Here is a 27,965-nt window from a genome sequence, read left to right on the forward strand (position 1 = left end):
TCTCATGGAAAACACGGAATGGGTATGCCAGGGCCATCTGTCATTACAAATAGCCTCCAAATGCATGCTCCAAAATGTGTATCTGGCTTTGCAAACAAGCACCTTTAACTGTTGAGCCAGAAAGTAATATTTTTTAAATTATTATTTATTTATTTGACAGAGAAAGAGGGAAAGAGAGAGAGAGAGAATGGGCGTGCCAGGGCCTCCAGCCACTGCAAACAAACTCCAGATGTGTGCACCCTCTAGTGCATCTGACTAATGTGGGTCCTGAAGAATCGAACCTGGGTACTTTGGCTTTGTAGACAAACTCCTTAACCACTAAGCCATCCTTCTAGCCCCAGAAAGAAATATTCTTAATCCCCAAATTAATTTTATAGAACTATAGTGAATTTAAATATACAAAACTTTATGCCACAAACCTATAACTATTTAAAATTTTTAACTATTTAAATCTTAACTTTATAATTTTGCCTGCTGCACTTGGCAAACTTACTCAATAATGATGTAAGTTAAATCTAAAGTATTAAGACTGTGATTGTTGGAATAATTGAGAAATAGTTCCCATATGTATGACAGACAAATTGAGACAGGGTTTTAGATATAATAGCCTTAGAAGAGAATTAATATTCATGAGCCAATTTTAACCTTAAGATTTAGTTAGAAGGTTGACAAACAGGAACCTAGCTAACATGGTTGAGTATTCTGGAGTCAGTCTTTCACAACCATTACCATGACCAGATTAACATCAATGAGTTAAAGTTTTACATTTACAACCTGAATACCATAGCAATTTGCTAAAGTCCAGGGCTATCCTTTGTTAGTCTGACGTAAACCCTAGGTTAATAGTTATTTTATATCTCAAGAACTCTGAAATCTGTTCAAATACTTTAAGATTTAGCTAATTAACTTTGTCTTTAATCTTCTGTTTAAGTTTATTTTTACTTACAAACTTTTATTTTACAATCTATGTAATCAGTCTATAACAATCTTTTTCATCAAACATTTAATATCCAACATTTAAAGTTTACTCTCCAGTTTATTTTCTTTAGTCAGTTTATCTTATACTTGCTAACAAAAACTATTATTGTCTTTACCATGTTTTTGAAAAATATTTTATTTTTATTTATTTATTAGAGATAGGGGGAGAGAGAGAGTGAGAATGCAAACGAATTCCAGATGCATGTGCCCCCTTGTGTATCTGGCTTACATGGGACCTGGAAAATCGAACCTGAGTCCTTCGGCTTCACAGGCACTCATCTTAACCGCTAAACCATCTCTCCAGCCCCATAAGACTTTTAATATGACCATTTAAGGTTTTTTTTTTTTTTCCTCATGAGGCTTTTTGAATTAGCTCTGTATAGAAGAATAGATCAAATTTGATTTATATTATTTATCCAGAATATTCTGAAACATATATTTTAAAGAAATGAAAGCAGGTTTGAACATTATTAGAAATTTTCTGACAAATTCATTATTCAGTATTTCTAAATTTAAACTTAAATCTTGAGGCTGTTGCTCTGTGCCATAGAAGCATAGAGAGATAAAGTAAACTCAAAAACAGTTGCAAATTTCTTGTAAGAAGTCCTGACCTGGGCTGGAGAGATAGCTTAGCTGTTAAAATATTTGCCTGTGAAGCCTAAGGACCCGGGTTTGAGGCTTGATTCCCCAGGACCCGTGTTAGCCAGATGCACAAGGGAGCACACACGTTTGGAGTTCATTTGCAGTGGCCGGAAGCCCTGGTGCGCCCATTGTCTCTCTCTCTCTCTGCCTCTTTCTCTCTCTGTCTGTCACTTTCAAATAAATAAATAAATACATACATAAACAAACAAACAAACAAGCAAAAAATGTTAAAAGAAGTCCCGATCAGTTTGTAGCAATTTGGGAACTCACCCATCATCATGCTGGGGCCTGGATCCTGAGATCCCCCCCACCCCCACTCTGCAAGGCAGGGAAGCTAAGAGCCATCAGGGATTCTCCTGGGGACAGTATGAACTCCAGAGAGCTCTGTGCTTGTCTTTCTGTCCAACAGTGAGCCTTGTGTGTTAGGCTCCTCCTCTTACTCCCAGGACCACCTGGCTATCTGTAGATCAAGCCCTTCAGGGGAAAGCACTAGGTGACACATTGCAGATGCCTGTTCATGTGTAGTTCCCTACTTTTATCTTTGTTATGGAGAACTGCAAGACAGTTTTCCCCAGGTTCTAGCATCTGCCTGGGATTGACCCAGAACTTAATTATTTTTGATCTACTTTTTGCCCCTGGGGAACAAGTAGGACAGCATAATTTTATCTGCCTCCCCATTTTTCCCCCTAAAATTCCAGGGGTAGTTTTGGACTCAGGGACTCAGGGTTACAAGGCAGCTTTTTGTTTCGTTTTGTTTTCTGACATAAGGTCTCACTCTAGTCTAGGCTGACCTGGAATTCACTATGGAGTCTCAGGCTGGCCTTCAACTCACAGCGATCCTCCTACCTCAGCCTCCCAAGTGCTGGGCCCAGATCATCATGCTTTTAATTTCCCTGATGGTGAACATATTTTTATGTGCTTACTGGCTATTTTTTAATTGTTTTTGAGAGAGTATGTGTGTATGAGAGAGAGAATATGGGCCTGCTAGGGCCCTTTGTCACTGTAAATGAAGTTTAGATGCATATGCCACTTTGTGCGTCTGACTTTATCTGGGTACCTGGGAAACAAACCTGAGCCACCAGACATTGCAAGCAAGAGTCTATAATCACTGAGACATCTCCCCAGACTAGTTTATTTATTTCAGGAAGAAGAGATAAAAAGGCAGATAAAGAGGGAGAATGGGCATGCCAGGGCCTTCATTCCAGATGCATGTGCCTCCTTGTGCATCTGGCTCAGGTGGGTCCTGGGGAATTGAGCCTTAAACTGGGGTCCTCAGACTTCACAGGAAAGTGCTTAACCACTAAGCCATCTCTCCAGCCCATTGACTATTATTATACCTTTTATGAAGTGTCTTAAATTTGTGTCCATTTAATGCTGGAAGTATAGTTGTGTGATAGAGATATTTCAGTGTTGAGCACTCCTCCGTCACTTCTCAGCACTATGGTGCCTTTTGAGTCATCCCAGAGGTCAGCACCATCTGCAAAGAGAAGATTCTCTAATCCAAAAGTGAGAGTAGCATTAATATATGATGGGTATGAACATTAAGAGAAATGCTTACAGGGCAGTTTGGTGAGCATAATATATGCATTTAGCCAGACACCAGCAGGCGTTACACCCCTATGGCTCATGACTTCGCCTGTCATAGGTTTTCAGTATCAGGCATGTATCCCTCCTGTGGAGTGGGCCTCCAGTCCAATTAGAGAGCAGTTGGTTTCCCCCATAGCAGACATGCTACTATTGCACCCTTTCACTCATTTGGCCTGGCTGCCCCAACTTAAGGCTTGCAATGTCCACTGTTGTCTATCTCCACTAATGACTTCTCTCTCTCCCATGGAGTTGCATGCAGCATAGCTTTATCCAGCTTTCTGTCAGCTGGTCCGCAGGGAGGAGGTTTTCAGCTCAACTCCAGCAAAATTTCTCAGTAACCTTGCAGCCCAAGTTTGCAAAGCATTGGTATTAATTCTTCCATGAAGGTCTGGTAAAAACCACCAGTGAATCTACCTGGACCTGGACTTTTGTAGTTGGGAGATTATTTTTATAACTGCTTGGATCTCCATACTTGTTATAGGTCTACTTAAGTGGTTAATCTCATCTTGATTTAATTTTGGTAGGTCATATAAATCATGAAAATCTTCCATTTCTTCAGATTTTCAAACTTAATGGAGTTTCTTTGTTAATTGGTGTAATGGTGCCTTTTTTATCTCTAATTTTATTAATTTGTGTCTCTCTCTTGGTCAGACTTGCTAAGGTTCCATTAATCTTGTTTATCCTTTCAAAGAACTTTTCTTTCATTGATTTTTTTTTTTGTATTTTTTTCTTTGGTTTCTATTTCATTAATTTATGCCCTAATCATCATTATTTCTTCCCATCTGCTGATTTTGGTTTGCCTTGTTCTTATTTTCCAAGCCTTAAGGTGAAGCATTAAGTTGTTTACTTGCGACATTCTTTTTCTTTTCTTTTCTTTTCTTTCCTTTCCTTTCCTTTCCTTTCCTTTCCTTTCCTTTCCTTTCCTTTCCTTTCCTTTCCTTTCCTTTCCTTTTCCCTTCCTTCCTTCCTTCCTTCCTTCCTTCCTTCCTTCCTTCCTTCCTTCCTTCCTTCTTTCCTTCTTTCTTTCTTTCTTTCCTTCTTTCTTTCTTTCTTTCTTTCTTTCTTTCTTTCTTTCTTTCTTTCTTTCTTTCTTTCTTTCTTTCTTTCTTTCTTTCTTTCTTTCTTTCTTTCTTTCTTTTTCAAAGTAGGGTCTCACTCTAGCTCAGGCTGACCTGGAATTCATTATGTAGTCTCAGGGTGGCCTCAAACTCATGGTGATTCTTCTACCTCTGCGTCCAGAGTGCTGGGATGAAAAGCATGCACCACCACACCTGGCTCTACTTTTTTAATATAGGCACTTAAAGCTATAAATTTCCCTCTTAGGCCTGCCTTCATTGTGTCCTAAAGGTTTTAGTATGTTGTGTTCTCATTATCATTTGATTCTATGATTTTTTTGATTTCTTCATTGACCCATTCATTATTTTGTAGTGTATTGTTTGGTTTCCATGAATTTTGTGTATGCTCTATAGCTTTTCTTGGGGTTGATTTGTAGTTTAATCCCATTGTGAACAGATAGAGTACAGAAATTATTTCATTTTTTCTGTATTTGTAAAGATTTGCTTTGTGCCAGCCCCTTTTTTTGTTGTTTTGTTTTAGTTTTTCGAGGTAGGGTCTCACTCTAGCTCTGGCTGACCTGGAATTCACTATAGAGTCTCAGGGTGGCCTTGAACTCACAATGATCCTCCTACCTCTGCCTCCTGAGTGCTGGGATTAAAGGTGTGCGCCACCACGCCCAGTTTAGCCAGCTCATTTTTTAATGGTGCTTTTTTACTGAGCAGTTTTTAATTCTGATTTTCATTTATCAATTATTAAGAGGAAAAATTTTAAGGTTGGCAGGTGGTGCATGCCTTTAATCTAAGCATTCTTGAGGTAAGTGGATTGCCACGAGTTCCTCTATAGTCTGGGTTAGAGTGAGACCCTGCCTCAAACAAAGGCAGGGTTTTGATTTCTCTGTTGTAGTTAAGATACATGAAGCTATTTCCTATATTTTCTTCTACACTTGATATTGTAACAGATATGTATTTAAAATGCAAACACCCTGCCAAGTGTGGTGGTGCACACTTTTTATCCCAGCACTCAGGAGGCAGAGGTAGGAGGCCTGCTGTGAGTTCAAGGCCAGCCTGGACTAGAGAGAGAGAGACTGTAGCTCATAACAAACAAACAACAACAAAATGGAAACATTCTCCAAAAAGGCTTTCATAAATTATGCATGCCTTGAATGCCTCCTACAGTTTGTCATATGCTGTGTGTTCTATGACTGGAATGAAAGGTTTAACCTGGCCCGGTGGCACACACCTTTAATCCCAGCACTTGGGAGGCAGAGGTAGGAGGTTTACCGTGAGTTTGAGGCCACCCTGAGATTACATAGTGAATTCTAGGTCAGCCTGGGCTAGAGTTAACCCCTACCTCAAAAAAAAGTTTAGTCAGGGGGTAAGGGTGCTAGAGAGGTGGCTTGGTGGCTGTGTCTGTCTTCTCACTCTCTGCTTGCAAATAAATAAAATATTTAAAAAAAAATTTAAATACTTATTTTTTATTTTTATTTTCCACCTTGTGGTGTGAATGGGCACACCAGTGTCTCTTGCTGCTGCAAATGAATGCCTAACTGGCTTTAAGTGGGTGGCTAGGAAATTGAATCAACAGGCTTTACAATCAAGTACCTTGAACTGCTGAGGCCATCCCTCTGCCCCACTAACTGATATTTTTTAAAGCTCATTTGAATACCAATTTTTCTTGCATTTAAGTTGGTGTGGAACCATAAAGTAGAACAGTGGTTCAAAGCGTAATTTAACATAAGTATACACTTGAAATTGTTAAACATTGTAATTGGGTTCCAGGAAGGTTTGAATTACTGATCCAGAAGAAATTAAGGCTTTGGTAAATTTAAGGCCCCTCTACCTACCATTTTCTCTAACAGTCATAGCAGAATGTCAATGGGGACAACCACCTGGCTGCCCTTTGACATGAGCATGCTGTTACCATGGGTACATTTTATTATCCTTTGAGGTTAGAGTCACCACGTGGAGATCACAGGAGAGTGTGATAAGGTGGTGAATAATTACAGAACAGGAACCAGCTGCACTTACCAACCTTGGGCTTAAGTGTCTCAAATTTAAAAAATTCATATATATGCATATAATTTCGAGATAGGGTCTCACTGTAGCTCAGGCTGACCTGTAATTCACTATGGAGTCTCAGGGTGGCCTCGAACTCACGGCGATCCTCCTACCTGTGCCTCCCCGAGTGCTGGGATTAAAGACGCGCGGCACTAAACCTGGCATAAATACATTTTTTTTTTTTTTAAGATAAGATGTTAGTATGTTCTACTGGGGATTTTTTTTTTTTTAAATAGTTCTGCCATCTGGCTTTAGTATTGGATCTCCTCTTGGCTGGCGATTAAGTCTGCAACTTCCCATTGGGTGTTCTCGAAAGCAGCCCGAGGAATCAGCTGCCAGTTTACTGCGCGGTGGGAAGCGGCCCGCGATTCCGGGATGGGGATGGAAATGCTAATTGCCGAGGTCAGGGGGAGGAAGCTGCGCCGGGCGCTGCCCGCGGGCTGGACCGACGGACCGGCCAGAGCTGCGCACGCCCGGAGCCCTCCGCGCTGGCCTGACACCACTACCGAACCATGCCCGAAATGCCCGAGGACATGGAACAGGTAAGCGCGCAGCATTCCCGAGCGCCTGTTGAGAAAACCGTGCTAGCCGTTTCCATCAAACCTCGGGAGACCCAGGAAACCAGGGTATGGGGAGTTCAGTTTATGCCATTAACTGGCAAAAGACAAAATGTAAAATCAAAACGGTAGTTGCATTTAATAAACTAAGTGGAGGCGCTGTAAAAAAAAAAAGAAAACACGAGGATTTTTATCCACAATGCATGCTCGTTTTCCCTTTGTGTGAGTGGAATCTGCTAATGCAAGTTTTAGTTCCCGTGTGCACTCTTTCGACTTGCCCACCACGTGACGTCGGCTATGGTCTGTAAACACAGATCCTTTCCTCCTTAAATAAAAAGGTTAAAATCTATGCCCAAGCCAGGTGTGGTGGCACACGACTTTAGTTCCAGCACTTGGCAAGCTGAGTTAGGAAGATCGCCATGAGTTTGAGGTGGGGGTAAAAATCTATGTCCAAACCTTATATGTAACTACCCCCCCCCCTTTGGTTTTTCGAGGTAGGGTCTTACTCTGACCCAGGCTGACTTGGAATTCACCACGAAGTCTCCTGCTGGCCTCGAACTCACAGCGATCGCTCCTTACTTGCGCCTCCTGAGTGCTTAAAGGCATGCACCCCCACGCCCGGCTTCCAACCCCATTCTTAAATGTTGGCGAGTAGACACTTCGGTTTGCATTCACAAGGCTGCCAGGACACTCTGTCTAATTGCTAATTGCATAGGAAGTCGGTGTATCTTCTGGTGGAGGGCAATTTTTACCTGCTCGGGAAAGATTAGATTGCGCCACCACGCATTCCAACCAGCAACTTTCAACAAACTTCTCACTTTTTTGATGTGGGGGAATCTTGGATTTACTCCTATCCCCCTTCCCGAACCTTTTTGTTTGTTTGTTTGTTTTGAGGCAGGGTCTTACTGCAGTCCAGGCTGACCTGGAATTTACTATGTATTCTCAGAGCGGCCTCGAACTCAAGGCGATCCTCCTACCTCTGCCTCCCGAGTGCAGGAAATAAAGGCGTGCGCCACCATGCCAGGCTAGGGGGGGGGGTAGGGAATTAAGTGGCATAGACTGTAGCTATAAAGTAAGTAATAAGCTAAAAGGGTTATGGGATAAGGCCTCCGGAAAATCCAGACCGTGGTCACGTTTTGGGGCAAGGTTTAAATCTGTCGTGGTTCCTGGACGAGAGCATACTGTTGGGTAGAGTGGGCGAATCCTGCTAACCGTGCCCGACTGTTTCTCGTGCGCGCTTTCCTGGCCTGGATGGTGGGGTTTTCCTCCCAGCAGGAGTACTGGGGAGGGCTGGGGGGAGGTCAGCCTTTGTGTTCGACGTCCCTTTTTTGGAAGCTTCAGGGCGGCTCCCCAAAGGGTCTGAAAAGTTCAGTTTCCAGTTTCCCATCTTGTAACTAAGGGGAATATTCAACAATCTGCATTCTGAATAGGCGCCCAGGATCATCTTCCTTTCGCCCACACCGTTTTATTTTTAATTAGCTAAAAAAGAGTTTCACAGTTTGGAAGTTTCACAGCCTTTTTTTTTTTTTTTTTTTAAGCATCCCACAAAAACAAATAGGTTCCCGAGATATCAGTGACGCAGAGAGGGCTACATTTATTTTTATTCCCTCGTCTTTAAAAGAATACCTTGTGTTCTCTAGGTATGTTCATTGGCTCGTACGATTATTATGTTTTATTGTATTTTTTTTTTAACGGTACTTGCCCATTAATAATTGGGCAATTGCGCACAGTCCGCAAACCCCGACTTCCAGGCAGATAAGCTGACGTTAAAAGTAGGAGGGAAACACCATAAAGCCTCCCCAGCAAAACCCGCTTTCGTCTCCCGGGCCCCAGGCCATGGTTGGGCGTGTCTCTTTAAGAGCGGGCGCGTGGGCTGGGGGGCGTGGCGCGCTGTGACCAATCAGCAGGCGCGGCCATGGCGGCGGAAGCCGGAAGCGGCGGAGGGGGTCGGCCCGGGCGTGGGGAGGCGGGCCAAGGGTGCCAGGGCTCGGTCCCTGCGGTCCAGGGCTGGCGGAGGTGGCGGCCGCGTTGGCTGCGGCGCCGCGATCACGGCGGGCATGGTGGGTCGGGAGAAGGAGCTGTCCATCCACTTCGTTCCCGGGAGCTGCCAGCTGGTGGAGGTGAGGGACGCCGGGCCGGGGCTGCGCGGGAGCGGACGTCGGCGGGGCCTGAGCGCCGCCCTCCTGCCCTGCCCGGAGCCGGGCAGCTTGTTTACCTCGGCGGCGGCGGGGGCCAGGAAGCCGCCGCCGCCGCTGCTGCTGCTGCTGTTGTCCTCCCTCGAGGACGTTGCAAATCCCTCACCTTGCATCTGTGTTACCGGATCTTACAGGCTCCTTTTCGGTGGCGGGGGTGCGGGGAGAGGGGCAGGTGAGGTTCTCCCAGAAATAACAGTCTCGAGGATGACAACTTACCGAACTCTGCTCGTGCAAGCCCCGCTTTGTTTTGCACTTTGCCAGGAGTCATCAGTCTTTCCAGCTATGGGCTCCCGTCCCTGCCCCGCCTCACAGATGAAAGAACAGGCTTAGAAGATCAGACATTAGCTCAGGTGGATTCAGTGAGGTGTGAACAGGAATCCGAACACAGATCTGCTTGACCTGTGGGGCTTGGAGCCCTCCATATTTTGCATGATGGAAAACTGTTGGTGTTTTAGGAGCTGCATCCCAGGGAAAACTCTCCCTGCTTTAGACATACCTACTACCTAACTTCACGCCATTTCAGACCCTTTAGCATTCGTTGACCTGTAAGTACACTGCTAGGTCCACGACCAATGTTACTTGCAGGTGTAACAAAGAAATTAGGAATCGTTAATGCAAACATTTCATTTTTGTTAATGTCTACTGCTTTCAAGTGACTGGGTATTTGCTAAAATTCAGGTATTGTTTAAATTTCTATATTCTGTGTGCTCCAAGCTGTTGTCTGCATGTTACAGATTGCTTTTGCTTACGCTCATATGTATGAAATGGGTATGTAAAGCTTAATCTGTTTTCACGGGAGGAATCAGTGAAGAAAATAATGAGCTGGGTGTGGTGGTACCTGCCTGTGATCCCAGCAGTTGGGAGGTGGAGCATGAACATCAAGCATTAAAAGGCTAGCTCTGCCTACATGAGACTTGTCTCAAAACCCAACTGAAGACGACAAAGCAAAAACCAAGATGTTTATGGGAATGTACATCCATAGTCCCAAGTGGGTCATATCACATAGGGAAAAATACTACTTAAGGGGCCTGAGAGATGGCTCAGCAGTGAAAGGGGAAAATGCAACTTTTGTCTTTCTGAGGTGGGGTTTTGCTCTAGCTAGGCTGAGCTGGAATTCACTATGTAGTCTCAGAGTGGCCTCTAACTCATGGCAATCCTCCTGCCTTTGCCTCCCCAATGCTGGGATTAAAGGCGAGTGCCACCACACCCTGAAAAACTGTATTCTTAAACTCTGGAGTAATAAGTATGAAAGTATGATCCTTAATAGAAAATAGGAAACTGTACATGTCAGGTGTGAGTGCAGAAAAGTTTCTTTAGAACAGAAATCTCAAATGTAGGTATTTATTGGAAAGGAAATGCTAGTATTCAACCTTATATTTGAAAACTACCACAAGTATAGAAACATAGGTGGTCTCCTTTCTAATTCCCAAAGGGAGGATCCTGTAGTTTAAATGTTCTAAGATTTTTTAAAAGTATTTCATTTTTATCTATTTATTTTGAGAGAGAGGATGTGCATGCTATGGCTTCCAGCCATTGCAAATGAACTCCAGACACATGCACCACCTTGTGCATCTGGCTTACATGGGTACTGGGGAATTGAACCTGGGTCTTTTGGCTTTGCAAACAAGTACCTTAACCACTAAGCAATCTCTCCAGCCCAACTATATATATATATATATATATATATATATATATATATATATATATATATATATATATGTATATGTATATATATATATATATATGTATATATATATATATATATTTGTTCTTGCTTTTTTCCTTCAAGGTAAGGTCTCTCTTTAGCTCAGGCTGACCTGGAATTCACTATGTAGTCTCAGGGTGGCCTCGAATTCATGGTGATCCTCCTACCTCTGCCTCCCAAGTGCTGGATTAAAGGCGTGTGCCACCACGCTTGGCTTCAAGAATTTAAAAAAAAAAAAAAAGGTGGCACGCTTGGCTTCAAGAATTAAAAAAAAAAAGTTTTATTTATTATTTGCAAGCAGGGAGAGATGGAGAAGGAGAATGGGCATGGCAGGGCCTCCAGCCAGTGCAAATGAGCTCCAGATGCATCTGCCTACTTGTGCATCTGGCTTATGTGGGTACTGGGGAATCATGTGGGTACTGGGGAATCGAAACTGTGTCCTTAGGCTTCCCAGGAAAGCTCCTTGACTGCTAAACCATATCTCCAGTCCAAGAGGTTTTTTTGTTTTTGTTTTTGTTTTTTATAATTTAAGACATTTTCTAGCAGAGAGGGAGGGAATGGGTATTTTAGGGGCCCCTTCCTCTGTAAATGAATACCAGATACATCAATTTGTGCACCAGGCTTACATGGGTACTGGAGAATCATTTATTCATTACTTTATGTGTATGTGAGGTGGGGCCCATGCCAGGGTCTCTTGCCACTGCAAATTAACTTGTAGACCCATGCAATGCTTTGCATTTGGCTTTTACATGGGTCTTAGGGAGTTTAACCCAGGCCTGGTAAGCAATCTCCCCAGCCTCATCCAGGACTTTTATCTTCTTGTTTCCATGCTGAGATCCAACACACTGAGTTTTGTCTTAGTCCTCTGGGGTTACATTTGATGCCCAAAGTGATTACATCTCTCTCTGCTCTCCTACCAGTATTGAAAAATGGTTGAGCTTGTGTTGATCTAATTCTTCATTAGTAAAATGAGGCATTTTGATAAGTAAGGATCTTTCACCTTTCAAGTATCCCAGATGGAACACTTTCCACATTCTTACCACAAAGGATTTTGATAGAAGAAGAGCCTCATTTAGGGCAGGTTTTCTTTTCACATAGTGTTTTAGAGATTCAAGCATTAAAAAAAAAATTATTCATTTGAGGGACTGGAGAGATGGCTTAGTGATTAAGGCGCTTGCCTGCCAAGCCTACGGGCCCGGTTTGATTCTCTAGTACCCACATAAGCCAGATGCACTGGTGGTGCGTGCATCTGGAGTTCATTTGCAGTGGCTGGAGGTCTTGGCATGCCCATTCTCTCTTGCTCTCTGTGTGCCCCCTCTCTGTCTAATAAATAAAAATAAAATATTTTAATAAATTTATTCATTTCAGAGGGAGAGAGGGAGGGAGGGAGGGAGTGTGTGTGTGTGTGTGTGTGTGTGTGTGTGTGTAGGCACCATGGTCTCTTGCAAGCTGCAAACGAATGCTCTTTACATGGGTGACTGGAGAACTGAACCTCAGGCCAGTAGGCTGTGCAGCAGCTGCCTTTCACCACTTGGTCATCTCTCCAGCCCCATGTTTTAAAAATTCAAAGAACACTTTCTGTATCTACATATAGGAGTGGAACCCAAGGTTTTGCTTTTTCATTTGGGTTGCTAGCTTATTGCTGGTGGGCAAATAAGAGTGTGCAGCCCTCTAAAATTGGAAGACCACCATGGTTCTTGAAATTGATGTGTTGAATCTTAGATGTTCTCGAGTATAAGATCACTTGGATCTTACTTTGAGATGTGCCAGCACAGCCAGAACTCAGTGCTAACTATGACACACTCATAACGTCTTTTCCATTCAGTAGACTGTGGGAGACAAACATGTTTCACAGAATTGACAAAAATTGTCTAGGTTTCACATCATTGTGGAGTGCATGATGTGCTCACTTCCATTTCTCGTCCTCTGTTGATGGAGACAGGGTCTCGCTGTGCCGGGTCAGCCTCACACTCGTCCTCCTGCCTCAGCCTCTGGTGCCAGTGCTGTGGTTACAGTACACACAGCACCTGCTGTTTCTCGAGTTATTTATGAAAGGAAATACTGTCACCTCTAGAAAGGTGGGTGGCAATATTTTGGCGTGTTTTTTTTATTTAACATTAAAAACAAAAGTCTCATTTACTTGCAAGCAGAGAGAGAATGAATGGGTATGCCAGGGCCTTTTGCCCCTGCAAACGAACTCCAGATGCATGCACCACTTTGTACATCTGGCTTTACATAAGTACTAAGGAACTGAACCCAGCTCATTAGGCTTTGAAGCAAGCACCTGTAACTACTGAGCCATTTTTCTAGCCCCAGTTTTTCAAATTTTTAATTGGCAATTTTCATACTTTTATCTAATTTTCACCGTGCCTGGCAAAACTTTGCTTTAAAATATATATATATATATATATATATATATATATATATATATATATATGTATATGCATACATATATATGCACATATATACATATATGTGTATGTGTGTGTGTGCGTATGTATGTATGTATGTGTGTATGTATTTGTGCCTGCTTGTGGTAGAGCATGCCTTTAATCCCAGCACTTGGCAGGCAGAGGTAGGAGAATTGCTGTGAGCTTGAGACCAGCCTGAGACTACTACAGAGTTCCAGGGCAGCCTGAGCTAGAGTGAGACCATACCTTGAACAAAAAATAACAACAGTACACACACACATACATATTTGTTTTGTTTTTTATTTGAGAAGAGAAAGGCAGATATAGAGTGAGTATAGGTGTGCCAGGGCCTCTTGTTACTACACACAAACTCCAGACACATGTGTTGACTTAGTGCATTTGACTTTACATGGATCCTGGGGAATTGAACTCCTGGGCTGTCAGGCTTTGTAAGAAAGTGTTTTTGGTTTTTCTCATTCTAGCTCAGGCTGACCTGGAATTCACTATGGAGTCTCAGGGTGGCCTCAAACTCACAGTGATCCTCCTACCTCTACCTCCTGGTGCTAGGATTAAAGGTGTGTGCCACCATGCCCAGCTGTAGGCAAGTGTTTTTAACCACTGAGCCATCTCTCCAGCCCTAGAACCAACTTTTGAATATGTGATCTGAAACAAAAAAATCTACTTAGACTTGAACTGTTTTTATGGACAATAATGGTGATTCTTTTCTTTGAGATCATTTTCAAAGCAAATTATTATTATTTTCTTTCTTTGGCTTTTTAGGAGGAAGTGAACATCCCCAGTCGGCGAGTTCTGGTTACTGGGGCCACTGGCCTTCTTGGCAGAGCTGTTTATAAGGAGTTTCAGCAGAACAATTGGCATGCCATTGGCTGTGGCTTTCGGAGAGCAAGGCCAAGGTTTGAGCAAGTCAACCTGTTGGATGCTGAGGCCGTACATCACGTCATTCATGACTTCCAGGTGCGCACTTGTCATGTACTTGGAGCTAGGCATGAGTCAGCAAGAAATTGGATGATACACAAACTATCCTGTTGGTCATACATGAAAGCTCTTAATGCGCAATAATGTAGCGTGTGTGTGTCTGTGTGTGTGTGTGTGTACCTTTTTGCATGACTAGGGATGGAATCCAGGGCCTTGAGCATGTTAGGCAAGAAGCTTCCTGCTTAGCCCAATAGTATGTAGTGGTTTAATACAATAAAAGTTATTTATTTTTTGTTTTTAATTTAATTTATTTGAGAGAGTGAGAGAGGGAAAGAGGCAGAAACACACAGAGAGAGAATGGGCATGCCAGGGCCTCCAGCCACTGCAAATGAACTCCAGATGCATGCACCACCTTGTGCATCTGGCTTACATAGGTCCTGAGGAATTGGATGGAGGTCCTTTGGCTTTGTAGGCAAACACCTTAACCACTAAGCCATCCCTCCAGTCCTGACAAAGGCTATTTTCAATGTTATTTATAAGCCCAATAAACTTACTTACAACCAAAGAAAGAAAAGGACAAGAAAATCTAAGTTTTGTTCCACCTGTCACCAAAGTTCAGTTCTTTCTGAATATGGTCCAAGGAATGCCTGTAGCAGAGTCCCTTGGACAACTTGATCTTGGGCCTTATTCCCAGAGGATGGGACCCTGCAGAGGCCCAGGACAGTACAGGTGAGGAAGCATCCAGAGGCTCTCAGATCATGCCTTTCCTCTAGCAGCTGTTGAGTGGGAGGAGAGCTTGGTGCTGGGAGCCTGAGCCCTTAACACCACTTCCCAGTTGTTGCTCTGTTCCTCTAGTAAGGCACTTTTGTAGAGGAGACCTTTTGTGTTTTTTTTTTTCAAATATTTATTAAGTTCCATGATTATAAAAATATTATCCCATGGTAGTCCCCTCCCTCCCCCCCCCCTTTCCCCTTTGAAACCCCATTCTCCATCATACCCCTCCCCATCTCAATCAGTCTCGCTTTTATTTTGATGTCATGATCTTTTCCTCCTTTTATGATGGTCTTGTGTAGGTAGTGTCAGCTCTGTGAGGTCATGGATATCCATTGTGTCTGGAGGGAGCACGTTGTAAGGAGTCCTACCCTTCCTTTGGCTCTTACAGTCTTTCTGCCACCTCTTCTGCATTAGATGTGTTTCTCGGTTTTGATGTCTGCCATCACATTCAGTCTCTTGACATGTTTTCCACTCCATTGTGAAGTTCCCATTCTTCGTACAGTATCTTTCTTACTGCTGGTACACTATGTTTAGTTGGGAATGTGATTTTTATATGTACTTGATTTTTGTTCAATGATTGGTCCAAAAGACTTGAACTTAACTTGCAGTTGAAATTCCTCTTTCTTTGTCATACATTTACTAAGTATTTACACTTGGGGGTGTGGCTTTGTAGTAGAGTGCACTTGCTTACTATTTGTGAGGCCCCTGGTTTGATCTGGAACACCAATAAATAGTATTATTATTTATTATTTATTTGTTTGGGGGAGAGGCAGAGAGAAAATAGGCACTCCAGGTTCTTCAGCCCTGCAAACAAACTCCAGACACATGCACCACCTGTGCATCTGGCTTACATGGATCCTGGGGGATTGAACCTGGGTCCTTTGGCTTCACAGGCTAGCGCCTCAACTGGTAAAGCATCTCTCCAGCCCATAAATAATAATATTGATTATATAAGTGGTTACTCTTTTCTCCTGTTCCACTGGAATGAGAACCTTACTTTGATTTAGAAATATAGCTGTTAACAAGTGTGGCTTCTGCGTTGTGTCCATGCATTATTAACCTGTTCTTTCCTGAGCTGGTGATGTAGCTCAGGTGTCACATGCCTGCCTCACATGTACAAGGCCCCAGGCTTGATAACCAGCACTTAAAATGCACATATATGTGTGCAAGCACACACACAGAAAAAAAAAAACACATAATAATAAAAGAATACATTTGCCTTTTCAGGATTTACATATTTGAGCCTTGTGGGAGGGGCATGACAGACTTAAGGAACATTTTCTGTCTGAATTAATTTACTCCAGGAAAGCCATAGTTCGAGGGTTTTATTTGCGTTTTCATGTTGGGCTAAAATTCAACGCTTAACTTGCAGCCTCACATCATAGTACATTGTGCAGCAGAGAGAAGACCAGACGTGGTCGAGAGTCAGCCAGAGGCTGCTTCTCAGCTCAATGTGGATGCGTCTGGGAATTTAGCAAAGGAAGCAGGTAAGAGTTACTTTATGAAATCTTTATAAAATACTAAGTTTTAGCATGAAGTTTTGTAGAGCACGTACATGTGTTTTTTATATATGTATTTCATGCAGAACAATCCATTCCAAATTGTACTAAAAGTAACGTGATTTAACTTTTTTTTTTTTTTTTTGGTAGCTGCAGTTGGAGCATTTCTCATTTACATTAGCTCAGACTACGTATTTGATGGAACAAACCCACCTTATACTGAAGAGGACATACCGAGTCCCCTCAACTTGTATGGCCAAACAAAACTGGATGGGGAGAAGGCGGTCCTGGCAAATAACTTAGGTAAGACAGTATTGCCAGCTCCTGTGCTTTTTTTTTTTTTTTTAAATATTTTATTTATTTGCTAGACAGACAGACACAGATATAATAATGGGTGCCAGGACCTCCAGCCACTGCCAATGAACTCCAGATGCATGCTCCATCTTGTGCATCTGGCTTTACATGGGTACTGGGGAATCGAACCTGGATTGTTTGGCTTTTTCAGGCAGTCATCTTAACTGCTTAGCTATCTGTCCAGCACTCCTGTTGGCTTTTAAGGACTGCTTTTTGTTTTTGAGAGACATGTGTTATTGATTTTTATGGGCACACCTCTGCTGCACTCTGCTACTCCTTAATTTTTTTTTTAAATTTTTATTTATTTATTTTATTTGAGAGCGACAGACACAGAGAGAAAGACAGATAGAGGGGGGGAGAGAGAATGGGCGCGCCAGGGCTTCCAGCCTCTGCAAACGAACTCCAGACGCGTGCGCCCCCTTGTGCATCTGGCTAACGTGGGACCTGCGGAACCGAGCCTCGAACTGGGGTCCTTAGGCTTCACAGGCAAGCGCTTAACCGCTAAGCCATCTCTCCAGCCCTACTCCTTAATTTTTAAAAACAGGAAAGTTGAGGAGGCGGGTGGTGCATACCTATATTCTAAGCATTCAGGGAGGCTGAGGCAGGAGGATCATGGGTTTGAGGTCAGCCTGGGTTACATGGTAACACCAAAGGAGGGCTGGAGAGATGGCTCAGTGGTTAAGGCGCTTTCCCATAAAGCCTAATGACCCAAGTTTGATTTCCCAGTACTCACATAAAGCCAGCTGTACAAGTGGTGCGTGCATCTGTAGTGTTTTGCAGCAGCTAGAGGCCCTGGTGCACCCATTCTCTCTTTCTGCCTAGCATGGTGGTGCATGCCTTTAATTCCAGACCAAGGTAAGAGGATCACTATAAGTTTGAAGACTACCTGAGATTACATAGGTCAGCCTGGGCTAGAGTGAGACCTTAATTCTTATCTTTTTTATTTTTATTTATTTATTTGAGAGGGAGAGAAATAGTGAAAGTGGGTATGGGCACACCAGGGCCTTCTGCTACTGCAGACAAACTCCAGATGCATGTGCCACCTGGGTATCTGGCCCTATGTGGGCCCTGAAGGCACAAACCCAGGCCATCAGGCCTGCTAGCAAGTGCCTTTGGCCACCGAGCCATCGCTCCAACCCTGCCTCGTTTATTGAAATAGGACCTCTCACTGAGTGCACAGCTCACTGACATGGCTAGTCTAGCCAGCCACATAGCCCCTAGGATCCATCTTTCTTCACTTCCTGAGCACTGAGTTTCTAGGCATGTGCTGCTACTGTGGGCCTGTCAGTGATGTGTGTGCTGTGATCCAAACTCCCATCCTCATGCTTGCATGGCCAGTGCTTGTTGATGGAGCTATTGCCCCAGCCCTAAAGTGCTAATTTTTTTCTTTTGGTTTTTCAAGGTAGGGTCTTATTCCAGCCCAGGCTGACCTGGAATTCACTATGGACTCTCAGGGTGGCCTAGAACTCACGGCAGTCCTCCTACCTCTGCCTCCCGAGTGCTGGGATTAAAGGCGTGCGCCACCACACCCGGCCTAAAGTGCTAATTTTTATAGTTGTATTTTTAAAAAATATTTATTTATTTATTTATTTTTATGTCAGCTAATTTAATTTAATTAACATTTTTTTAAAATATTTTTTAAAAATTAAATAGTTTTGTATTCAGTAAATACAGTCAGTTTGGTACTATTATTAGGCTCATCTGTGACTTACCTCCTCCCCTTGGCCCCTCCTTGTTGAGGTATATGGGTCATGCATTGTGCAGTTAGCCCACAGTTATGGGTGAGATAAATGTCTCTGCATATCATGACCCAACATGTGGCTCTGACATTCTTTCCGCCCCCCCTTCTGCAAAATTTCCCTGAGCCATGTTGGGTTCATTTTTGGTCTGCTTCAGTGATAAGGTGTTGGGGGCCTCTGGCTCTTTGATTTGGTAGGAGTTGATTTTTCTCTGTGTTGATCTCCTTTCCCCTTGTATTGGTATCCGGTTCATCAGAAAAACAGCACTCTTCCTTGTTTCGCCAATTTTTCTTAGTTTCAGCTGGGGCCCTATTGAGGTATGATGGGGTGGCTTTCTCAGGATCTACATCTATCTGAAAAAGAGAAGCAGATTCTCCAACAGAGAGCAAGTTAGCACCAGGACAAATGAGATAACCCTTACTTTTTTTTTTAATCCTTTTTTTAATAGAGAATTTAATAGGTGTAGACCTTCTTGTAGCCCATGATTGATGGTAGCTTGATATTCAAGAGTGGGCTTATGTTTGGATATGGTTCTGACTTGCTTCCCAGCTTCAGCACTGGGTTCCATACCACTGAGGGAATCAGTTAGCCAAATCAAGAGCAGTTGGTTCCCCACCATGGCTGTGTGCCACTATTGCACTTGTGTGGGCATCACAACAGTTTATTTGCTGCTCAGTAGGTTAGACCATGAGTTGCTTGGACAGATATTGGTCATTTTCCGCCAGTCGCCCATGTAGCACCTTCTGGCACTAGACGCACTGACTGTCTGGGGACTGACTCTCTTCCAACTTCCAGCCATGCCATTCCATTTGACATGTCAACCACATAAGGTGTCTTCAGCAGTAGGGTCTTACCACTAACCTTTGGGGGGGTCATCAAGTACTCGGACAGAAATCTGCCTGTCTTTTAGGAAACATTGTAGGTCTCTCTGATCACAAGCTCATTGTGGATGATAGCCACATGCTGGTACTGAGAGTTACAGGTCAGTGCCCACTAAGAGAAGGAGGAAAAAGATAACTAATACACAAGAGTTTGAAGAGAGAAAGGGAGGGAGGGAAGATGTAGAAGATTAAGGTAAGTCTTCATAAGATTAAGGTAAGTCTTCATCATACGCTCTCCAGTGTCTTGTAGTTCAGGTGTTTCCTGTAAGGGCCTGGTGCAGGTTCAGCCATTTGGTCTGCCTTTTAGGAAGCAGAATTTTGTCATACCATTGCCATTTGGGTCTAGTTTTGTATTTCCCACCCCATTGATGCCCTTCCCTCCCTCCCCATCCCTCCTAGTGTCTAGTCCACGCAATGCTTGCTAGGTATGTAAGGTATCTTGGGTAGATTCAGGTTAGGTGCTGTAGATGAGTGAGACTGTGTGGCTTTTTTTTTTTTTTTCTGTGATTGGGTAAGTTCACTGAGAATGATCTGTTCCAGGTTCACCCATTTTTCCTCAAATTTCATTGTGTCATTTTTTTCTTACTGCTGTATAGAATTCCATTGTGTAGATACACCACATCTTAGTTATCTGTTCTTCAAGTGATGGACATCTGGGTTGATTCCAGCTTTTAGCTATTACGAATTGAGCCACTACAAACATGGTTGAGCAAATCTCTCTGGTCTGTGGTTTGAAGGTCTTAGGGTAGATGCCCAGTAAGGGAATAACTGGGTCTGTTGGTATCTCTATAGTCAGCTTTTTCAGGAGTCTCCATATTGCTTTTCAAAGTGCTTGTTCCATCCTACATTCCCACCAACAGTGGATGAGTGTTTCTGCTTCTTCACATCCTCACCAGCATTTATTTTCATTTGATTTTTTGATGTTTGCTATCCTTATTGGGGTAAGGTGGAATCTCATAGTTGTTTTAATTTGTATTTCTCTGATGATTAGGTATGATGAACATTTTCTTAAGTGTGTGTTTGCTATTTGTATTTCTTCTTCTGTGAACTGCCTGTTCATCTCTTTGCCCCATTTTGTGAGTGGTATGTTTGACTTTTTACTGCTTAGATCTTTCAGTTCTTTGTAGATTCTAGAGATTAGGCCTCTATCAGTAGGATAACCCACAAATGTTTTCTCCCGTTCTGTGGGTAATCTGTTGGCTTTGCTTATTGTATGCTTGTCTGTAAAGAAACTCTTCAGCTTCATGTGATCCCATTGGTTGAGTGACTATTTAAGATCGTGAGCTACTGGGGTTTTGTTCAGGACGTCTTTTCCCATTCCTATCTCATGGAAAGTATTTCCTAAATTTTCTTCCAGTAGTATTCGATTTTCTGGTCTTATATTGAGGTCTTTGATCCATTTGGACTTGAGTGTAGTACATGGCGAATTGTGTGGATAAAGTTTCAGTTTCCTGCATATGGTTATCCGGTTTGTCCAGCACCATTTGTTGAAGATGCTGTCTTTTTTTCCAGCCTATATTGTTCGGGCCTTTGTCAGATATCAAGTAGCTATAGTTGCTTGACTCAAAGTCCGGGTCCTCCAGTCTATTCCAATGGTCTATACTCCTGTTTTTATGCCAGTATCATGCTGTTTTTACTACTGTGGCTTTGTAATATAGCTTTAGATCAGGTATGGTGATGCCTCCAGAGGTATTTCTTTTGCTGAGGATATGGTTGGATACGTGAGGCCTTCTGCTTATTTGTTTATTAGAGAGAGAGAGAGAAGGCAGCTAGAGACAGATGGAGAGAGAATGGTTGCCCCAGAGCCTCTAGCCACTGCAGATGAACTCTAGACCCATCTATCACCTTGTGCATCTGGCTTTATGTGGGTACTGGGGGTTGAGCCTGGGTCTTTAGGCTTTGCATGCAAGCACCTTAACTGCTGCACGTATCTCCAGCAAACTAGAAAAGCAAAATCTGAATTACATGCTTAATGAGGGAGAAGCATACAATTTGTGTGTGTGTGTTGAGGAGACATGTTCATCTGTTTTTAAAAATGTATGCGTTTTGTTCCATAGCCTGCTTCCTTAACCCCAGCTTTGCATTCCAGTACATTAGAGAAGTTTTGAGATTTTCTTCCTGTCAGTGGCAATATCACTTAAAAAAAATTACTTGTTTATTTATTTGAGAGAGTGAGGGAGGAAGGGAGAAAGAGGAAAAGGCAGATAGAGAGAGAATGGGCACAACAGGGGCCTCCAACCACTGTAAATGAACTCCAGATGCATGTGCCACCTTGTGTGTCTGGCTTACATGGGTCCTGGGGTGTTGAACTTTGCAGGCAAGCACTTTTACCACTATGCCTTCTCTTCAGCCTAGCAGTACCATTCTTCACTCAACGATTCCTGTACTAAAATTAGTGCCTGAGGTTGTATTAAGTCCTTGTGAAGCAGCCAGTAGTATATGATACCTCAGTAACGCACATTTAATTTGTCTTTTTGTTGTTATAAATTGTCCTGAGCTCAGAATGTAGCTCAGGGGTAGAGGATTTACCTAGAATAAACAAAGCCCTAAATTTCAGTCCCTTGTATCATCCCCCCCAAAAAAATAATGATCCTCTTACCTCAGCCTCAAAAGTGCTGAGTATAAAGGTGCGTACCCCCATGCCTGGAGGGTATATCTCTTTTTTAATGTCATTTGTTACTACAGCGGAGTACTCAGCCTGGGTCAGGTTTAAAGAACTGGAATTTGGGCTAGAGAGGTGCCTTTGCAGTTAAGGTGTTTGCCTGTAAAACTTAAAGACCCAGGCCCCATTCCCCAGTACCCATATAAGCTAGATGCACAAAGTGGCATATGTGTCTGAGAGTAGCATTAATACATGAGTATGAAGGTTAAGAAAAGAGCTTCCAGGGCACTTTGGTGAGCTTATGTAATATATGTGTTTAGCCAGACAACAGCAGGCGTCACCCCTAGGGCTCATGGCCACCCTGCCATAGGCTTTTGACTGTTTTCAGTACAAGGCATGCATTGTCTCCCTTGGAGCAGGCCTCCAGTCCAATTAGAGAGTGGTTGGTTTCCCCCATAACAGACATGCCACTATTGCATCTGTTGGCTCATTTGGCCCAGCTGGCCAAATTTAAGGCTTGCAGTGTCTACTCTTGTTTATCACCCACCACTGATGACTTCTTTCTCCCACAGGTCTGCATGCGGCATAACTTTTTCTAGCTTTTTGTCAGCTGGTTCACAGGGAGGAGGTTTTCAACTTGGCTCCAAGTTGATTTCTCAGTGACCTTCCAGCCCAAGCACATTACCTCCCACTACTTTACCTCGTTTATGCGTTTTCTTTTTACTTCACAATTTGGGAATGATGATTTTGTTTATCTCCAGGAGCTGCTGTTCTGAGAATCCCCATTCTGTATGGGGAGGTGGAGAAGCTTGAAGAAAGTGCTGTGACCGTCATGTTTGATAAAGTCCAGTTCAGCAACAAGTCTGCAAACATGGACCATTGGCAGCAACGGTTTCCCACACACGTCAGAGATGTCGCCAGTGTGTGCCGGCAGCTGGCTGAAAAGCGGATGCTGGTAAGTTTTGGGAAAGGCAGCTTCCTCGATCCAGTCTCAGTGACTTTTCTATGCTTCCACCTAACCACTAAGCCATTTCCCCAGTGCTGAATTGATTTCTTTCACACTATAGGTCATTTCTTTCTTTATTTTTTTTATTGAGTAGAAGCTTTGGCTAGGCATGGTGGTGCACACCTTTAATCTCAGCACTCAGGAAGCAGATTTTAAGGCCACCCTGAGACTGTATAGTGAATTCCAGGTCAGCTTGGGGTAGAACAAGACCCTACCTTGAAAAACCAAAAGAAATTTTTTTAAGTAGAAGCTTTGTATGGACACATCATGTGTTGGTCCTCTGCTCCCATTCCACTGAGGGCCCTCCTCTGTAAGATGACAGGATACTGGTATTTACCATGGGATTGTGGGTTTGAGTTGTGAGAGCAGCAGTCATTGTGGGGTGGAGGCAATGTCTCTGGATATTCCTTCCCACCATGTGGCTCTTAACAATCTTTCTGCCTCCTCTTCCACAGAATTCCTTGAACCAGGGTGAGTGTGTTTTAGGTCTACTTTAGTGTTGGGCTCTCAGCAGCTTTTGGATGTCTGCTTTGCTACATTTTTGAGAATCCTCACTGTCTCCATCACCCTGGCGCAGGTTGTCAGGCTTGCCATGGAAGCAGCACTCTTGGTCATCCTGCCAATTACTCTGTGGTTTTGCCTGGGCCCTGACGGATGTGTGAGGGGTGGTTCATCTCCTGCCAGGTCAGCTGTCTTGATAGATTTTGGGAAAGTAGGCACTGAATGAAATATCTATAAGGTGATTGAGGACTGGGGAGCTGGAAAGATGGCTCAGCTGATGAAACTCTTGCCACACAACTCTAAGTTCAGGTCAACAGACCCCACAAAAACCCAGAAGCTGTGTTGGGCTCATGTAATCACAGTGTATCTACAACAGGAAGGTCAGAGCCAGATTGCCCAGAAGCTCACAGATGTGAGGTGCAAGTACTTACTGACTGAAAGTTGTCCTCTGACCTCCATACGCACACCATGACACACTTGCTCATCCCACACTCACACACTTGAATAGATATATAAGTAAGTGAGTCAGTAAAAATGTTAAATAGCTTAGGGATTGATTTAGCTTAATGTGTTTACAGAATGGCCATGGTATGGCCACATGTTTAAGTGTTTTATTTGCAAGGAGGGAAGGAGATAGAGAATATGTGCGCCAGGGCCTCCAGTGACTGCAAACAATCTCCAGATGTATGTGCCACGTTTTGGACACTAGTGAATCAAATCCAGGCCATTGGTTTGCAAGCAAGTGATTTTAACTGCTGAGCCATCTCTCCTAGCCCTATCGCCATTTTTTTTCTTTTCAAGGTAAGGTCTCACTATAGCCCAGACTGACTTGGCACTCACGCTGTTGTTCCATGCTGGTCTCACAGCAGTCCTTGGTATGTGGATGAAGGTGGCTTGGAACTCATGGTGACACTCCTACCTCTGCCTCTTGAACGCTGGGATTAAAGTTGTGTGCCATCATGTCCAGCCCTACCACAATTTTTTTTTTTGGGGGGGGTGGTTTCTAGGTAGGGTCTCATTTAGCCCAGGCTGACCTGGAATTCACTTAGTAGTCTCAGGGTGGCCTTGAACTCACAGTGATCCTCCTACTTCTGCCTCCCAGGAGCTGGGATAAAAGGTGTGTGCCACCATGCCCAGCCCTACCACAAAGTTTTGATAGTAAAAGTTATCTTTGATACACTGAGGAAGTAAATGTGGTGTCTTAGAAATTATAAAGTCTCTTAGACTTTATAAGGGACTTTTGAAAAATAAGAAAAGCCCAGTACGCAAAATTGAATATTTATTTTGCTTTACTATGACGGTACATAATAATATTTAACCAATTAGTTTTAGTTTTCTTGACCTGGTCTTGTGATATAACCCAGGTTGGCCTTGAATTCTTTTTATTTTTTATTTTTCAAGGTAGGGTCTCTCTAGCCCAGGCTGACCTGGAATTCATTAGGTAGTCTCAAGGTGGCCTCGAACTCTAGGTGATCCTTCTACCTCTAATTCCTGAATGCTGGGATTAAAGGCGTGTGCCACCATGCCCAGCCCATAATATAGTTTTTAATAAGTTTGGCTTTGTATTTCTTAGGATGATCTAAAATGCTCATTAAATGGGGCTGTGTTCTCATAAAAATCACTTTTTAGGACTGCCACTAAGTAAATGAACTTGGAGCCACTTAGATTTTTATTTAAAGCTTAATTCTAGAAATTGCTCTTACTGTTTAGCAGGAGATACTCTTGAAGATGTAGTTTTGGTATTTTTGCTGAGAACTGTCCAGAAGGGGAAGATTGCATTGGTTTGGGACCTCTAACTTTGTTGTCAAACCTTGTCATCACACATAATCAGGGATTTGTTTTTAGGACCCGTCGATCAGGGGCACCTTCCACTGGTCTGGCAACGAACAGATGACCAAGTACGAAATGGCGTGCGCCATCGCAGATGCCTTCAACCTGCCCAGCAGTCACTTACGACCCGTAAGTCTGCCCCAAACACTGTAGAGGGCCCTGTTGAGGATATTCTGTGTGTTTTGGATAACTTCATTTCTTAGTCCTGAAGGACGTGAACTTGGCGTGGGAAGAGTTAGCCATGTATCATTTTGTTTCCTATAAAGCAGTCAGTGACTAGTGATGAGGTTTATAGACTGTGTTTGTCTGGGTTGCGGTGCATTTATTTCATGAGGGTTGATATAATCAGGTTTCTTGTACTAAAACAAAACAAAAAAAATTGACTCGTTATTTGTTTTTCTTTTTCTAAGATTACTGACAGCCCTGTCATAGGAGCACAGCGCCCCCAGAATGCTCAGCTTGACTGCTCCAAATTGGAGAACTTGGGCATTGGCCAGCGAACACCATTTCGGATTGGAATCAAAGAGTCCCTCTGGCCTTTCCTCATCGACAAGAGATGGAGACAGACCGTCTTCCATTAGCTTATGTGTTGTGTATTTTTTTAAATGAAAAGCATAGTATGTGGCACTTTTTCAAGAATAAAGGAAATAGTTTTGTATGCGCATCTAATTGTGACCCCTCTGGTCTTCAGGGACATGACGCTCTTGCACTAGTGAGACTGCCCACACCGGGCAGGATACCCTCGTGTGTGGCAGTGAGTGATGTAATTATGCTCCTTAATGTCTGAGAGGGAGGAACAGGCCTGCTGTTTATGTATTTTGAATGAAATGCATTGTTAATTTCTGTAGCTTCAGATTTTTAGGTGTTTTTTTTTTTTTTTTTTTTTTTTTTGCAGCTATTAGGTTTTCTATATTGATTGTTTTAAAGTGTGTAGAATTCTGTGAAAATCACTGGTGATCATTATTTGCTTTGCTTGAGCCCAGATCAAAACTATCTGAAGAAAGAAACTTTATTTTTGCAACTTAAGTACAGTGTTTATGCTTGAGATGCGTGGTGTGTTGTGCACATGGGAGCTCCTCCCACAGCGCCCTGCCGCCCGTCACAGTGGCGTAGGCAGATACTTGAGTGTGTGTATGTACATTTTTTAAAATATAAATCCATAACTGTCCCTTTCTCTCCATGTCACAAAATAATATTTCTACGTGTGGTTATGATAATGAGCCTTGTAACTCTTGACCAGTCACGAGTCATAATAAACATGTACACTGGCATGGAACACAGCTTCTGTTTTCCAGTTTCTGCTTCTCTTTTGTTTGCTGGTTTGTTTATTTAAAGAAAGCAAGGGGTAACGGGCGCGCCAGGGCCTCCGGCCACTGCAGAGCAACTCCGGGCACGTGCTCCATCTTGTGCATCTGGCTTACGTGGGACCTGGAGATGCGAACTGGGTCTTTAGGCTTTGCTGGCAAGCATCTTAATTGTGAAGCCATCTCTATAGCCCTCTGCTTTTTAACTATAAACCAGTTATTATTTTGTTGCCTTAATTTTTTTCTTATAACTTAGATTCTTCTTCTTTTTAGGTCAGGCTGACCTGGAATTCACTATGTAGTCTCTGGGTGGCTTGAAATCGGATGGCTCTAGTTTCCATTAGTCTCAATGCATTTATTTAACTACTCATTTATAATTACCATTTTCCTGATCACACCAAATACTCCTCTACCCCCTTTTTAACGTTTTAAAAAATATTTATTGATTTGAGAGAAAGAGGCAGATAGAGAGAGAAACTGGGCACGTGAGGGCCTTTAGCCACTGCAAATGAACTCCAGAAGTATGTGTTACCTTGTGCGTCTGGCTTACATCGGTCCTGGGGAATTGAACCTGGGTCCATAGGCCTCACAGGCAAGCATCTTAACCACTAAGCCATCTTTCTAGCCCCTCACCTTTTTTTTTTTTAACCCAGGCCTCCAACTGAACATTTTTAGACCATTGGCCTTGATGCCAGTGACCCTGTTGGTACTGTATTTGATCAAGGAACCCTCACTACAAAGCCCACAAGGCATTCCATCAAGGAGTCCTTCTCCAGAGCCCACGAGGAATTCCACTGAGGAGCCACCACTCCAAAGCCCACAACATACTCTTAGCAGTGACCACTAACCAACATGCACAAGTGGAGTAACAGTAGCCAAGTGTTATTTCTTGGACTAAGTTGATTTTGTTGTGTGAGCCAATGACAGTTTATTATTGGTGTACTTGGGATTATGTAGAATCTTAATGTAGATTTAACAAGCACAGTATAACTGTTCCAATTTGTATAAATTATTTCTGTATCAAATATGCCTACCAACCATTATATGCTAGAGGCCCCAAATGTATGCATAAGAACTCAAGAACATTACCAAAATAGGGTGCATGGGAGATGGTTCAAGGATTAAGTGCACTTGTTTGCATGCCTACTGGCCCGAGTTCAAATCCCTAGCACCATGTAAAGCTAGATGTAAAATGGAGCACATATCTATAATCGAATGTGTCTTGCAACAATGAGAAATTGAGCCAGGAGAATCCTAAAGCTCGGGCTAGCCAGACTGGCACACAGGCAGCAGCAAAAACCAAAGGAGGACTGGAAAGATGACTTAGTGGTTAAGGCGCTGTTGCAGTCAG

At 43.1% G+C, this 27,965-nt stretch overlaps 1 protein-coding gene across 2 annotated transcripts; it reads left to right on the top strand.

Moving 5' to 3' along the window:
• Nucleotides 1-6,708: 6,708 nt before the first annotated feature.
• On the top strand, nucleotides 6,709-26,590 carry Mat2b (methionine adenosyltransferase 2B). 2 transcript variants are annotated; one of them, XM_045152465.1, is made up of 7 exons: nucleotides 6,709-6,862; nucleotides 13,969-14,163; nucleotides 16,271-16,385; nucleotides 16,548-16,700; nucleotides 22,735-22,928; nucleotides 25,326-25,439; nucleotides 25,721-26,590. In XM_045152465.1, the coding sequence occupies exons 1-7, from the start codon at nucleotides 6,833-6,835 to the stop codon at nucleotides 25,889-25,891; spliced, it is 972 nt and encodes a 323-aa protein (XP_045008400.1). In that variant the 5' UTR covers nucleotides 6,709-6,832; the 3' UTR covers nucleotides 25,892-26,590. The 2 variants fall into 2 exon arrangements, with proteins under 2 accessions (XP_045008400.1, XP_045008399.1); XM_045152464.1 differs by lacking the exon at nucleotides 6,709-6,862 and adding an exon at nucleotides 8,852-8,997.
• The last annotated feature ends 1,375 nt before the right edge of the window (nucleotides 26,591-27,965 follow it).

Source organism: Jaculus jaculus, chromosome 6 (assembly GCF_020740685.1).
Source record: "Jaculus jaculus isolate mJacJac1 chromosome 6, mJacJac1.mat.Y.cur, whole genome shotgun sequence".
Taxonomy (NCBI): Eukaryota; Metazoa; Chordata; class Mammalia; order Rodentia; family Dipodidae; genus Jaculus; species Jaculus jaculus.

Bases quoted from the DNA above. Each gene is read 5' to 3' on its own strand.
- Mat2b (XM_045152464.1), top strand. From the start codon at position 8,935: ATGGTGGGTCGGGAGAAGGAGCTGTCCATCCACTTCGTTCCCGGGAGC. The intron at 14,164-16,270 runs GTGCGCACTTGT...CTTAACTTGCAG, and splicing joins ACGTCATTCATGACTTCCAG to CCTCACATCATAGTACATTG. The intron at 16,386-16,547 runs GTAAGAGTTACT...TTTTTTTGGTAG, and splicing joins GAATTTAGCAAAGGAAGCAG to CTGCAGTTGGAGCATTTCTC.